Here is a 13038-nt window from a genome sequence, read left to right as displayed (position 1 = left end):
AATTATTATGCCAGCAAAACTATGCATTGCAGAGCATGCATTTTTCCCTGCAGATGGCATTTGCAGACCCGGATAAAACATTCAAGGGGGCTTCCTCCGGCCAGATTCCCTCGGCCCTGAGGTATCTTCTCCCCCTGAACCAGGGCTGGCCGGTCATTTTGCCGTGCTCATGGTGGCTGCCTGGAAACGAGCAATTCGCTGCCTGAGATAGGCCACCTCCCCTCTTTTCTGGGCATTCTCTTCAACCAAGAGGTGAGAAGTTTTACAGAAGTCAATAAAACCTTGCAATAAAACTAATCTCCCTTCAAAGGCAGGACAACCCTCCAACGCCAGCCATTTGGAAGCTGTATATGTGGAGAAAAAAAAAAAAAAAAAAGAGAGAGAGGAAGAAAAAAAGCATCCCTTCACTTGGACACTGTTCTTTTAAACCAGTTGTGAATGTATGGGAGGAGAGGGGAAAGAGGTGCTAAAATGTTATTAGCTCTCCCATCCTTAAAACTGGCTAGTGCTAATTGCTGGTGATGAGCACTATGGACTTCAGCCACAGCCACCGCTCGACAGCGCTTCCCACATTGACTGAGGCTGTGTTGCCCTTGCCTAATGTTACCTTCTCTTAACGGGACTGAGCTGTTGGGAGAATTCAGGGCCGGAGCCAGCTCACGGGCACCTCTTCCCACATCTCTTGCCTTTTCCCAGACATTGGCTCTTGCTCGCCCTCCCAAAGCCTTCCCCGGGCTGTAATCCTAAGGACATCAATCCACATCACCTCCACCACCATCTCCCCTTTCAGTGGGGACAGGGTTAAGACAGCGGAGAAGCTGTGGGAGACCGCACCGTCTGCAAGGGCGAGGGAGCCAAGAAAGGAGCTGGGCACTCCCCAGTGCGAAGCCTGGCTCTGACTCACCCTGCCAGCCCAGAGGCAGTGAAAGAGGGAAGAAGAGAAAAAGGGCAGGAGGAAAAACAGCCATCTGCCGCACGAGAGGAAAGGTGTCCTCCTTCAGAAGCAGATCTGACCAGCAAGACGGAGATGTGGATCAAAAGTTTGCAACTGTTGAGATCCCCAGACCTGGTTTAAGCCTCTCTCTGGTCTTGATCAAAGGTTACTCCATAATAATGCCTCGGGGGAGGGGTTCCCAGCACATAATGAATCCTGTGTCATTGCCTTTGTATCCAGTTTTGGCTGTAACACAGATGGTTCTCACTTCAGTAACTCCGACATCTCTCCCCCCTTCATTATCACAGCTAGGAGCTCTGCGTGGTCACATCCTGGACCTCCATGTCCCACCTCACTGTCTCCCCGATTATCATGCTCTAAGTGTCAAGCAAGATGATGAACAGATTTCCATAACCTTTCAGCACGGCTAGGGATGGGAAGGCTTTGCAGCTTGACGTGTCAAGGAGTTTTATTAGGAGGCAGGGGGAGGGAGCAGGAGGGGGTGTCAGCAAATGGCCTCCATGGCCGGAGCACTCCGGGTTGTTAGAAGGATGCCAGCAACCCGGAGTGGAGAGGATTTGGTGGCGAGCAGCGAGGCAGGCACCGGGGAGCTCCCCAGACGGGAAATCTCAGGCTCTGCAATTGTGCATCGCCACCGGTCACGAGCACGCTCCTGCGCGAGGATTTGTTGTTCAGACACGATTGCATATGTATGAAGGGGACAAGATGGGCTTTGACACATAAATTAGCACTTGTCAGCTGCTCACGGGCACACTTCCCTGCTGCACCCCACTGTAAATGCTGCCTTCTTTTATGGAGAGGAAAACTACATCACGTTACCTGACAGCCACTGTGGGCAAGAGCGTTCCCTGGGAAGCCAGCCGCGAGCACGCAGCGACTAGTTTACATATCAAACCTTAAGAGGATGAATGCAATAAAATGACACAATAATTAGCAGCCAAGTGGCACTTTCCACTCCTGTTTTATCTGGAAATTTGGGAATGACAAAGGACAAGGTTGATGAGAGCTCGGGGCAGGGCTTTCTCTGAGCTTGGGTGACTCCGCACAACAGACGTGGGGGTTCATTTCACACCAGCCAGGTGCTTTCTAGCTGTCACCGCCTGTGGCACATCGCTTTGCTCCTCCGCCCGCGGTGGCAGTGGCAGTAGCTGCCCTCTGTGCTAGGCACGGCGTGTACCTCATCCTGCCTGAAGCTCCCCAAGGGAACAACCGTTCCCAGGTTTTGTCCTGCCGTCATCATAGCCCACCTCCACCTCACCAGCGCTGCACGTGAAGTCAACCTCACGTGAACATGCGTGCTAGTCACTGCAAACACACACCTCTGCAGCAACGCATGAACGCACAGGGCTGCACATCCATGAGAAAAAGGACCAGTTCTCTGAACAGCCCTAAAATCCCTCCAGCAACCAACTTCAGCAAAAGTATCTCTGCTGCAACCATCTCGAAGCGTACCAGAATTAGAAAGTTTTTTAGTAATTCAGCCTGCTAGCAGCATTTCTAGCATGTTGCTTGTATGCAAATGACAATGAGAACAGTTGAACACGCTGTTATCCCGGGGGAAGTCCAATTATTTGTGTTCCTGCAGGATCCACGCACCCTGAGATCCAACTTAAGCTCTGGGGTACTCTCAAATCTCCAAAGTCTGCTTAATTTCAGCTCAAACCAAATATCCCCCCTGCCTAGAAAGATGAAAGTGCTTCACTGAAGCACTGGATTCAACCAAACTCGAGCCCAGAGTTCGTGGGGAAAGAACATGCCCAGTCACCAAGCTGGGTATCGTTTCTGAATTACAGTAGACACACTGTGAGCTCATCTGTTGGGCAGAAAAAGATTTTTCTCTTCAAGCACCATCATACACTAATAAATTGGGGCATGACTCTACTGTGGGAACGGCCTGCAGCTGGGAGCCAGGCTGACAGCCTGCTCCAACACAACAAATCCTATGTTCTTAACCTGGAAAGGTTTTTTTTCCCTTTTATCCTGTTTTTTATTGCTCTCCTTATTTTTCTCCCACGAGGTTCGCAGCCCAACATACAGGATTAAAGCCTTTGACCTGGAGCCTGGGGGATCCCCGTAAATATTCTTACCATATTTATCTCCATCTTCTCCTTTGGCACTGATCCTCCTGCCGAGCACTTGGATGTGTTTCCCACTTGTCCTGCTGTAGAGCTGATAGAGCCGAAGCTGCTTCCTGCTCACGTCGTCCCTCGCTCGCGTCTGGTTCTCCACGTGTATCCGAAAATCTACATTCTCCTCGGCAGCAAACATCTGCGAGCGGATGGGGAGGGGGAGAGAGAACAGGACAGACCATGAAACAAAACAAGCACCTTGGACAGAAAGGCTGCGGACCAACCTGCCAACGGGCACGTGGTGCACGAGGACTTGGATTTGGCTGCCCTTCGCTTGACAGCTGCGGCCGCGGTATCAGGCACTCTGCATGTAATTCTAGCCAGAGCTGGCTCTCAGTAAACCAAACCTGGGTTTTTACAATCAAACTGTGGGGGTTTTTTGAGTAAAAACTTCTGCTCGGTCCTGCTTTGATTTAATCCTGGTCAGCCACGCTGGCCATAAATTAGGCTCTCCTTTGCATATACATAGCTTCTACCGGGTTATATGGACACATATGGGAGAAAGGGGACGGGCAACTTCATTTCAGAGAATTTGTGCTTCGCCTTCAGCAGCTGCATTGATTCCCCTGATGAACTGCAGTGAAAAAGTCCAGGGGAAAAACTACTTATGCTGACATTAGCAGACTGGACACTTCACGCAGGCATAAAATCTACTATGATACAAGTGTCATTTGTACGCAGGCACTCTTCAGCCTTACTTTCTTGCCAGCTCTGCTTTTCAGTGAAGCCAGCTCATTGGTGACCATCTATGGATGCATCTCTGTCCACCTCAACAGGACCACGGCTTGGGGAGAGAGCACAAGGACCAGCAAGAGCCAAAGCAGCACGTCCAGCCGCGAGGCCGTTATCAGCAGGGGTCTGATCTCTTGAGCCACTTAATCTGTTTTTTTCTGGCCAATGGATTAAATTAATCTTAGTTCACTACAGCCTTAAAATGTTACCAGAAACTTTCTCTGACACATCTGCCCTTCTCTGGAGGTCTTGTTTCCTAACTTAACTGTTCCCAAGAAACACCAAAATAGGACTCCTGCTTCTGCTTCCAGAGAGTCATCCTGCCTTGCCCAGGGTCAGAGGACCAGACAACCCAGACGTTCTCAAGATGCCCTCCCAAAGGGGAGGCTGGGCAGCACGTGCCCGAAAGCACTTCACACCCAAAGAATACAAAAGCCCAGAAATTGCTCCATGATCTGTCCCCGAGAGCATTTGCACCACAACATCCACGCTGCCCACTCCAAACTCACAGATGGAAAATACTTTGGTGACAGTCTCCTTCCACAGGACAATAAATCATTCAGAAACCAAAAGCAAAAGATTATTGAGTGGCACACACACGAAACCACCGCACAATAGGCAATTTTTAATTTGACCAAGACAAAGACCATTCAAAGTCTACTTGTTGTTGGGGAGCTCTAATGCTGTGTACCACTTGCCTGTAAGAGACAAAATCCATCACAAAATAAGAATCACATGGGAATTTAATGATGCCTAGGTTTGGGACTGGCAGAGGAATGACATTTACTCCTAGTAGGGTCACTACTTCTCCTCCTAACGCGTTACTGCTACGGCACGCTGCTTCTCCTAGCCTGCAAGCAACAGTCTTCTGATATAGTGGTGTGGGGATGGAGCTGGCAATGCAAATGAAAAAGAGTCAATAAATCCTCGTTCAGGTCCATTCCAGGCTAAAACACATAAGAGCAAGTGGCCACAACATGCAAAACGGCCCCACTTCAGCCTCCTGCATATGTCATCTCATACCAGCGTGTATTTCGAAGCCAAATACTCCCTGAAAGTCAAAACCTCAAAAGAACTTTTTAGCATTTCCAATTATCGAGTAGACACACAGATCAGCAGCAGGAGGAAAACTTTGGGCAGGCAATGCTGCTTAGCACCAGACCTTCACTAAGCAACCCAAACAAAAACATTATATTCAACACAGTGGCAACAGCAATGAGGTTCACAGGGATGTTGCGGGATCGCCTTTGCTGCCCTTATTAAATGCTGGGGTTACGCTCTTCGCATCCCAGGTCCTAGGAGAGAAAGTGATTTAACTCTCTTATTTTACTGCCAGAAGTCAGGAGGAGACTGCAGGAGCTAAACGTGCAGGCCGAGCAAAAGGAGATTCAGGGCGACGCTGGGTCTAAACAGACATTCAAGGTGACGACAGAGGTGACAGACAAGAATTACACGATTAATCACAGCAATATTTCCCACTCTCAGAGAACAGCGCAGCGAGAAGCCGTGACCCAAGGCTGAGGACGCGAGAGGAGAAGCAGCCACGGCACCTGCCAGGAGGGCACCGCGGGATGCTGACGGAGCTCATGGCCGTCACCCAGCCAGGCTCTGCTCGCTCTCCTCTCCCGAGGCACCGCGGCTACGTCTGAGCACAGCCAGCAGGACTTGGCTTTTGACATGAATAATATTCATTTCTTTTTTTCTTCCTACATCTCATCTTGCTTTCTTTTCAAATGGTATTGTTGCAAAGGATGCTAAACTACTAAAAACAGAGATGTTCGAGTAATGTTGACAGTCTGCCTCATACCCACAAAAGCAAGGCTATTTGCAGTTAAGATTCTGGCTCCGTCATTTTAAGATTTAAAACAGATTTTAAATCAAGATGACGTCGTTACATTGCTTTCACCACATGTTAATGAATTTCACATTTTTCTAGGAAAAAAAACAAAACAGGTGGGATCCAAAGCGGGGGGAAGGGCAGGTTGCTTTGCTTTCTTGGAAACTTCAAACAGAAAAGGCAATCTGTTTTCCAAAACGTGTTTTAATTCTCTCTTTTAATTGTCTCTTGAGCCCTCAGACCACAGAGGCCCCAGCCCGTAGCCGCAGTGCCCGGGTGGACTCTGGAGCACCCATGGAGCCATCCGGCGCTGCGGTCAGCTCCGAGCATGCCACGAACCCGCCCGCGCGTGTTTGTCACGGTTCTCCTGCCCAAGATCAGCTAATGAAGCGTCTCCTCCCTTCACAAGAAGGTCACGCCGCAGCCCAGAGGGGTGACGTCTCCTCCTTCCCCAGCCGAGGGCCTGGCCGGCATCACCCACAACCCCAACCCCCTGTCCAAGCCCAGTGGTAGCCTGACACGGGGATCAGCAGGGGACACCAACCACTGAAATAAAGTCAGCCCAAGCGTGTATCACTCCACCACTTCTCCAGTAACAGGCCCAGCTCTAACCCAGGGAAAGAAATCCTGGAGGAAGAACGTGCTACAGGTTCTCCTTGCAGCTGACCTGTCCCCTGGTCAAGAAGCCGTGGTCCAGAGCAGCAGTGAAACCACCAGGATTGAGCTGCCTGCTTAAAGATAAGCACAGGCTTAAGCACTCTGTTGAAACAGGATGCTCTGCTGGAGCGTGGCCAAGGTGAATTAGCCGTGCCAGCCTGGGCTGCATCTGGCCCGCAGCAGACAGTATCAATACTCTAAAACAAAATTTCATGCAGTGTCGATTTCATGAGATAAAACATATTTGATCACTGCTGAAATCCATTCTCGCAGTATCCCTGCCCTAAAGAGTATACTCCCTCAAGCAGCTAACTTTACTGAGATAAGAAAGTCCATTTATATATACCGTAAGAGAGACTCTCTTTCATAAATCTCAAAAAAATTAGTAACATATGCCTCCTTCGGTAACTGATCGCCAACACTCACTCAAGAAGGTCACCTAAAACCAAGTCCATCCACCCCCAAATACATTTCCGTAACAATCACAACCACACAAAAATGAATGCAGAAATGCCTTTAAGTCCCAGCCCCACTTGAAAAGTTAAGGGCTTTCACTTCTGTTCACCAAAGCAAAAGGAAATCTTTTTTTTTTCCTTTTTTTTTTTTTTTTTTTAGTATTAATATGTTATTACTGCATATAAAAACATCATACACAAAATGACCACCTTTTTTTTTTTGGCCTTTCAATCTGATCATCTACGCATCCATGCTGGAGGTAGCAAAACCTACAGACTCTGGATCCAGAGTTCAGCACAATGGGTCCCTGAAACGAAGGGCTGCTCGCACCTTCTAACTCCCGACCAGCAACGTGCCCTGTGGGACACTCTCGAGGGACAGGAAAAGGATTTCCTGCATTACTTTATCTCCTCCAGCGTTTTGGTGAGATTTGGGGTTGTATTGTGGTCTACACTGCAAATCTATTCAATTGGTATGGGCCGCTGTCTATGCAGGACAACTTCAGCATCTCAGGATAGCGGGTTTCATATAACTCATTCTTTGCCAATGGTTTATAGTCTGCAAAATCCCAGTTAAAACAGAGCATCAAATTTGGTTTCATTTTTATTCTTCCTCTCTTTTTCTTTTCAATCAGTTCCTCACTCATTTATTATTTATTTATCACTACATCTTGCAGTGATAATATACAGCTACAAAGACATCCTAAAAATACAGTTGGCAATACAGAGCTTATGCAAGGGAATAAACAGCACTCCTTTTAAAAGCAACCGTCACCTCAAGCAACTGATGCATCAGAAATGCCTCACTCCTGAAAAGAGGCAGCTCTCCCTCCTCTCTGTTGTACTTGCTCAGTCGTTCAAGGTGGGTGCATTTAGTCCTACCTCCTTTCCAAAGAGACACAGAGACCAGAAACGACATCTGTCTTCAGACAGCCCACACTGGGAGATTTTGAAGTGCTTTTTTGCCGAATGATTCTCAAACAATGAGTGGATTTCACTTTAAATGGCATTACAATGATCCTTCAGCTTAAAGAATGACTCTCCTATTTGTTAAATCCCAGATGGAGGGCGAGGGAAAGACCATTTTGCTGATGCAGCCTAAGGTTGCACCATTAGGTAATCCAAGAAATGCTCCAGAACAGCAAAAGCCTCTGACAGCAGCACTGCGATGCTAGTCCTGCACAAGCTTGTGCCCCATCTCTGCAAACACTGATGCCTTGTTGTGAACGGAAAGCAATCACAGCCCCGCCAACGTCAATGAAACCCTCGCGGTGCCCAGCCGTGTTTACAGGATTTGGCTTTCCATCCAACCAGCCTCTACGCACTTCGAATTTTCTATTTTGAGCTTTCCAGTAAAAGGGGATGTTAATCTGTTATTGTTCATGTCATAAAGCGTTACAGCAAGAGACGTCCAAGGCCCACAGCATGGCCAAGTTAGCTGGGAGCTGGACTTCAGAATTTCCTGATTTTTTGCTTTTTACCCTACGGAGCCTCCAAGCCTCATCAGACAGCAAACCACATGTCATTCCCCAAACTGAACTAGGAATACAAAATCCCTCTCACTAAGGGCCGTACCGATTGCAAAAGATAAACAAATCAAGCTATTCAAAGTCCTTTCAAACCCCATCTGATAAGCAGGAAATACTTATTACCTTTCAGCCATCAAATCAACCTAATATTAATGATTTTCTCCATGACCTTCTAAACACATGAAAGTTAACTCGATAAGGTCAACAAGAGGATATCCAAGACAGATCTCTCTCAAGCCCGCAAAGGCAAGCAACAAACCACTTTGCTTCCATGACTTTGGCAAAATTCCTCTATGCCAATTACAGCAGGATTTGCTAGCTCACCATGACAGCCATCCTCCACATACAGTGAAACGCAATGCACTCCTTATTTGCTGCTTTTTCCTCCTCTTAACTGCAAAGTCAATCCATCGCCAGGATATTGTTACCTTCAGGTTACAGAGCCTAGTTCGAAGCCAGACAGAAGTGGATGTGCGCTGCTTTCACGTATTCACTGCTTTGGGCTTAGAAGCACATTTGGAAATTCATCTAACACAAAGCGGCTCCATATTCAGATGCGCAGCAGGAACCCGGAGCGAAGGGAGAGGGCACTTCGGAGTGAATCTCTGTGCACCCAACGGGAGAGAGACTATGGCGTGACAGTGCCAGAATTGCACAAATGTAACTAAGCCTTTCAAAATAACAGAACTTAGACCTTTGTTTTGGTGGTTGTTTCTTCCTGCTATCCACAGAAAAACATTTTTTCCTTGAAAAATATATATCCAAAAAGCTAAGTTGCACTCTCAGTCCTGGGAGATGTCACCTTGGATGATGACTGCGTACCCTCCAGGATGCGCTGTGAGAAAGGGCAACGTGGTGCACCACCGAAGTGGTCGTGCAAAATGATGCAGCCATGAGACTCCACAAAAGACTCCACTGATGGCGTTTACAAAGTATTTCACTTGAAACGCTTTTTGATTTTTTTTTTTTTTTTTTGGTGGGAAAAAATATTTCATCGGACAAGCATGAATGTCCTATTTAAAACCCAGATGCCAAAAGACCTTGCTCCAGAAGAGCTGGAGACATCGGCCCATCACGGGGAGAAACCCAGAGCTCTCCCCGCTCCTGTACAGATATGCTCTGAACCCGAGCCCCTTGTTTCTTTGACTTGAGCGCTTTCAAGTTGCTGCAGTATGCGAAATTCAATTATGTTTGCTCTTTGTTTAATGCACTTTAAGTGAAGCGCATGTAGGGACGGAGCTGGAAAGGAGAAGGAAACAGGGTGATGAGAGGGTCGAGCCTGCCCGTCCCTTTGGATTTCAGAAATGTTAAACAAGACCCAAAGAGAAGACGTTTCCAGTGCTTGGAAGAGGGGACATACAGCTCAGCGAGGTGACACATACTTGGATCCAAAAGCTGCTCTGCAAGCAGAGCCTCCTTTTCTCCGGAGAGCTGCCTGCCGCATTCAGAGAGGCCATACATTAAATCTCCTCGGGCAGCGTCAGACCTTCCTTCTCTCCGAAACACACAGCCCCTGAGAAATATGGCTATCGCTCAGCCAAACTCCCCAGCATCTCCCCGAGATCCCGCCAGCTTTCCAAGCCATGTACCACTGCTATCCAGCTCCCCCAAAGCAACGTGCCCATCGACCCTCAGATGGCAGACAACAGCGTTACTGAGCCTGGTACGAAACCACGAGGAAGGCGGGAGGGAGTGCCAAAAACTGGAACCTGAGAGAGTTTGAGGAAACGAATGTTTTATGGCCCATCAGTCAGTATTTGGCCATTTTCTAGAGAAAGATGATGCCGCCTTTGAGAAAACCAAATTTCTCCTTTTGACGATGGAGTGAGCCTTAGCCAGAACTGTGAAAATGCACCATTTGTGAGATGGTGACATTTTAAACTTGTTCCACCCTGGGAAATGGTTCAGTCTGGGGAAGAGCAGGGTTTCAGCCTTGATTAATGACTTTTAAAACCCCAGCCGTACTCGCGTGCAACCAGCGGAAGGGAAGGCGCCTCCAGCCAGCGCTGCCTGCCGGTGCAAAGCCCAGCACGAGAGTGTTGCTGAAGTGCTGCAATGCAGCTCTCTTCAACGGGCTCCAACACTCCCGTCCACGTCTCCACCTCCCGCCCGCTCTCACCGATTCACAACCGGGTCACTGGCTGCAGCCCCCAAGTCACATTGTTAATATAATTGCCATGAGCAACAGCAGCTCAACAGCCTCCAAGAGGGAGCCCACCCCTCCAGCATCCACCTTCCCCCCAGCAGGAGCCTGCGTCGTGTGCCGTGGTGCAGCAGCACCAAAGGGGCCGAGATCGAGCCACCTCCCAGCACCAAAAGGCACCTCTTTCCCAGTGGGACCAGTTCCTGCTACCTGTGCTAACCAAAGCAAACCAACCCCGCGCATCTGAGCTGCAGGACGCTGCCTCTCGCCACGAGCTCCTGACAGTTTTGATTCTCCAGAAATACAATTCAGACGTTAATTCTTTTTCTTATTTTTCTCCAGCTGTGATATATCTTTTTTTTTAATTCAGGGCTGGTATTATTTTACCACAGCTATCAATCAGGCAACGAGCAAGCAGGGCTTTTTCTTTCTTCCTTTCTTTCTTTGTCTTTCTTTTTAATGCTTGTTATATCTCTGCTATATACTTCCTCTCCACACAGAAATATCCCTTCAAAGCTTGATATTATTGAGCAGCTTTCAACCATGCCCAGCAGAGCCATGTATTCTCTGCATTTGTCTGGCCTTTGTTTCTAGGAATGAAATACCAATGGCTGAACAGTGTGACTTCATTTCACTCCTTCATTCCAATACTTGTTCTATTTCTATCCCACTGGGTCAAACTCACCTATTGTGAGACCTCACCGATTTCAATTACATCAGGGATTAATTTGTTCCATTGCGTTGAAGCTGTTAATACAATCCTTGCTGGCTCTAGATTAGAAAAGGCACGGTGGAGACCTCCCTCGCAGGCAGTGTGTTTAACAGCGGTCTTGATCTTCATTTTTGTTCAGCAGTGGGGTTTTTTTTTCCCTTCCCTTTGTGCCCCTTTGCCCCTCTTTTCACAATCTTCCCCTTCCTTTCTAAATTGCCCCTATCAGAACTGGGTGGTCCTTCTGACTTCCACTGCGACTGGCAAAACGTTGCCTTCCAAAGCCGCTGCCCAGGGCTCGCGAGGGAGGTCGGCACTGGAAGGAAGGTCCGACCCGAAGCCGCCCCATGCCACGCAGACGTGACCACTCCAGTTTTGGCACCTCGTCTTCCTCAGGACGATTTCGAAGGGTCCCTGCCGGTCCCTGCGTACCCAAAGGGATCTGCAGGTCCTCGGTTCTGCGGCTCCGAGTGTTGGCCGACCGTCAGTCGACCGAGGTCTCAAGGGGAAAACTGAGATCCTCCATGCAGCAGATGGACACGCTGAAATGCGCATTTGTCAAGTAACTCTGCTTGTCCTTTCTGGGGTTCCCAAACTGGGACACAAGATCACGACAGGGCTTTAAAACGTCCTGTGGTCTCGTAGGACATCTGTGATACCAGTTGAAAGCAATCTCAGCAATCCTGACTCAAAGTTGTCATTTATCCATGTGATTTTGTCTCAGGAAGAGACACTGATGCAGGGAGAATTAGGGCCCACACGGCGTGCAAAGCAATTTAGCTTTGCTCGAGTGCTACAACTCTGACCCACAAGATCCACTGCTTTTCCATTTAAAAAAATCCAACCACATCTTAGTGAAACTATATTTTCAGGAAATAGGGTGATGATTCCAGAATAATAAGAATGGGAGTTTCAAAAAGGTAAGTAGGGGAAAAAATGGAGGATATTAAAATAAAACCAAACAAACAGCTCAACAGATTCCTCCCTTGCTTACTGAAATACATTAAATTTCCATGGTGGTTTCATGAGGTCGCCTCAGGCTTCCACGAGGCATCTCTGTGCAGCCTCGGCTGCACAAAGTTGCAAGGGTTAATGCTGTAGCTGCCAAACTTGCCAGACAGAAGTTGGATAGGCTGGGTTTCAGGGCTCCAAATTTGTTCCCATGTTCAGCACCTCGTTTTCCAAAATGTACAACGTTCCCATTTACTACTGCACCTTTTTTTTTTTTTTTTTTACTGGAAGAAACACAGGAATAAGCTGGACTGCTATACCCAACTGTTTTATTTAGCTCTGCCACTCACCTTAGACCTTGGCAGAGCCAGCCAGGCACAGGGCAAAGCCCCCACGTCCCCTCCAGGCACTGCCCCACCTGCCATCTCCCACTCCAGCCACCCGCTCAGGTCTGGTCCCCTTTGGTGCCAAATATTGCCTGAACAGCACTGCCTTGTAACTACACAGCCTGGACCTGGACAGCGTATGATCACAGCAACCCAAACCTTGCTGCCAGCAGAAACCCTCGCACCTCCCCAGGACGGAGACCTCACTGCACGTATATTGCTCTGGACACATCCTACCATGCAGATCAAACCCACCCTGACACACACCACCCATGGAGAGATGACAGGATCAGCTCTGGAGGATGTGTTACACTACAACAGCCTTCACAACAGTCCCGATCTGCAAAAATCACTGCTTCCCCAAGCCTAAGCTTTCCAAAATACTCCCCTTTATGGCTGAAATCTCCTACCATGATTTCTCCCCAGATGGTTTTGCTGGGGAAGGGCTAAGCTCCCATCGTTGCCACATTACCACAGTTATTTCTGACACCATCAAGTTCAATGAGGGCAAAACAAAACCCAAAACAATTCCCCCCTTTCCCGCCGTGCCTCCCA

General features: G+C 48.4%; 1 protein-coding gene across 1 annotated transcript in view; it reads right to left on the bottom strand.

Moving 5' to 3' along the window:
- FGF18 (fibroblast growth factor 18) overlaps nucleotides 1–13038 on the bottom strand; it is a gene marked incomplete at both ends in the record, with an annotated part of 73362 nt that overhangs the window by 41925 nt on the left and 18399 nt on the right. Inside the window, one exon of the mRNA XM_082323935.1 lies at nucleotides 3043–3223. Within this exon, the coding sequence (XP_082180061.1) occupies nucleotides 3043–3223 (181 nt within the window). The remainder of the gene's footprint in view (nucleotides 1–3042; nucleotides 3224–13038) is intronic.

Source organism: Platalea leucorodia (genome assembly GCF_965183815.1).
Source record: "Platalea leucorodia genome assembly, chromosome: 11".
Classification (NCBI taxonomy): domain Eukaryota; kingdom Metazoa; phylum Chordata; class Aves; order Pelecaniformes; family Threskiornithidae; genus Platalea; species Platalea leucorodia.
Note: the sequence above shows the minus strand (reverse complement) of the source record. Positions and strands in the feature narration are given on the sequence as shown.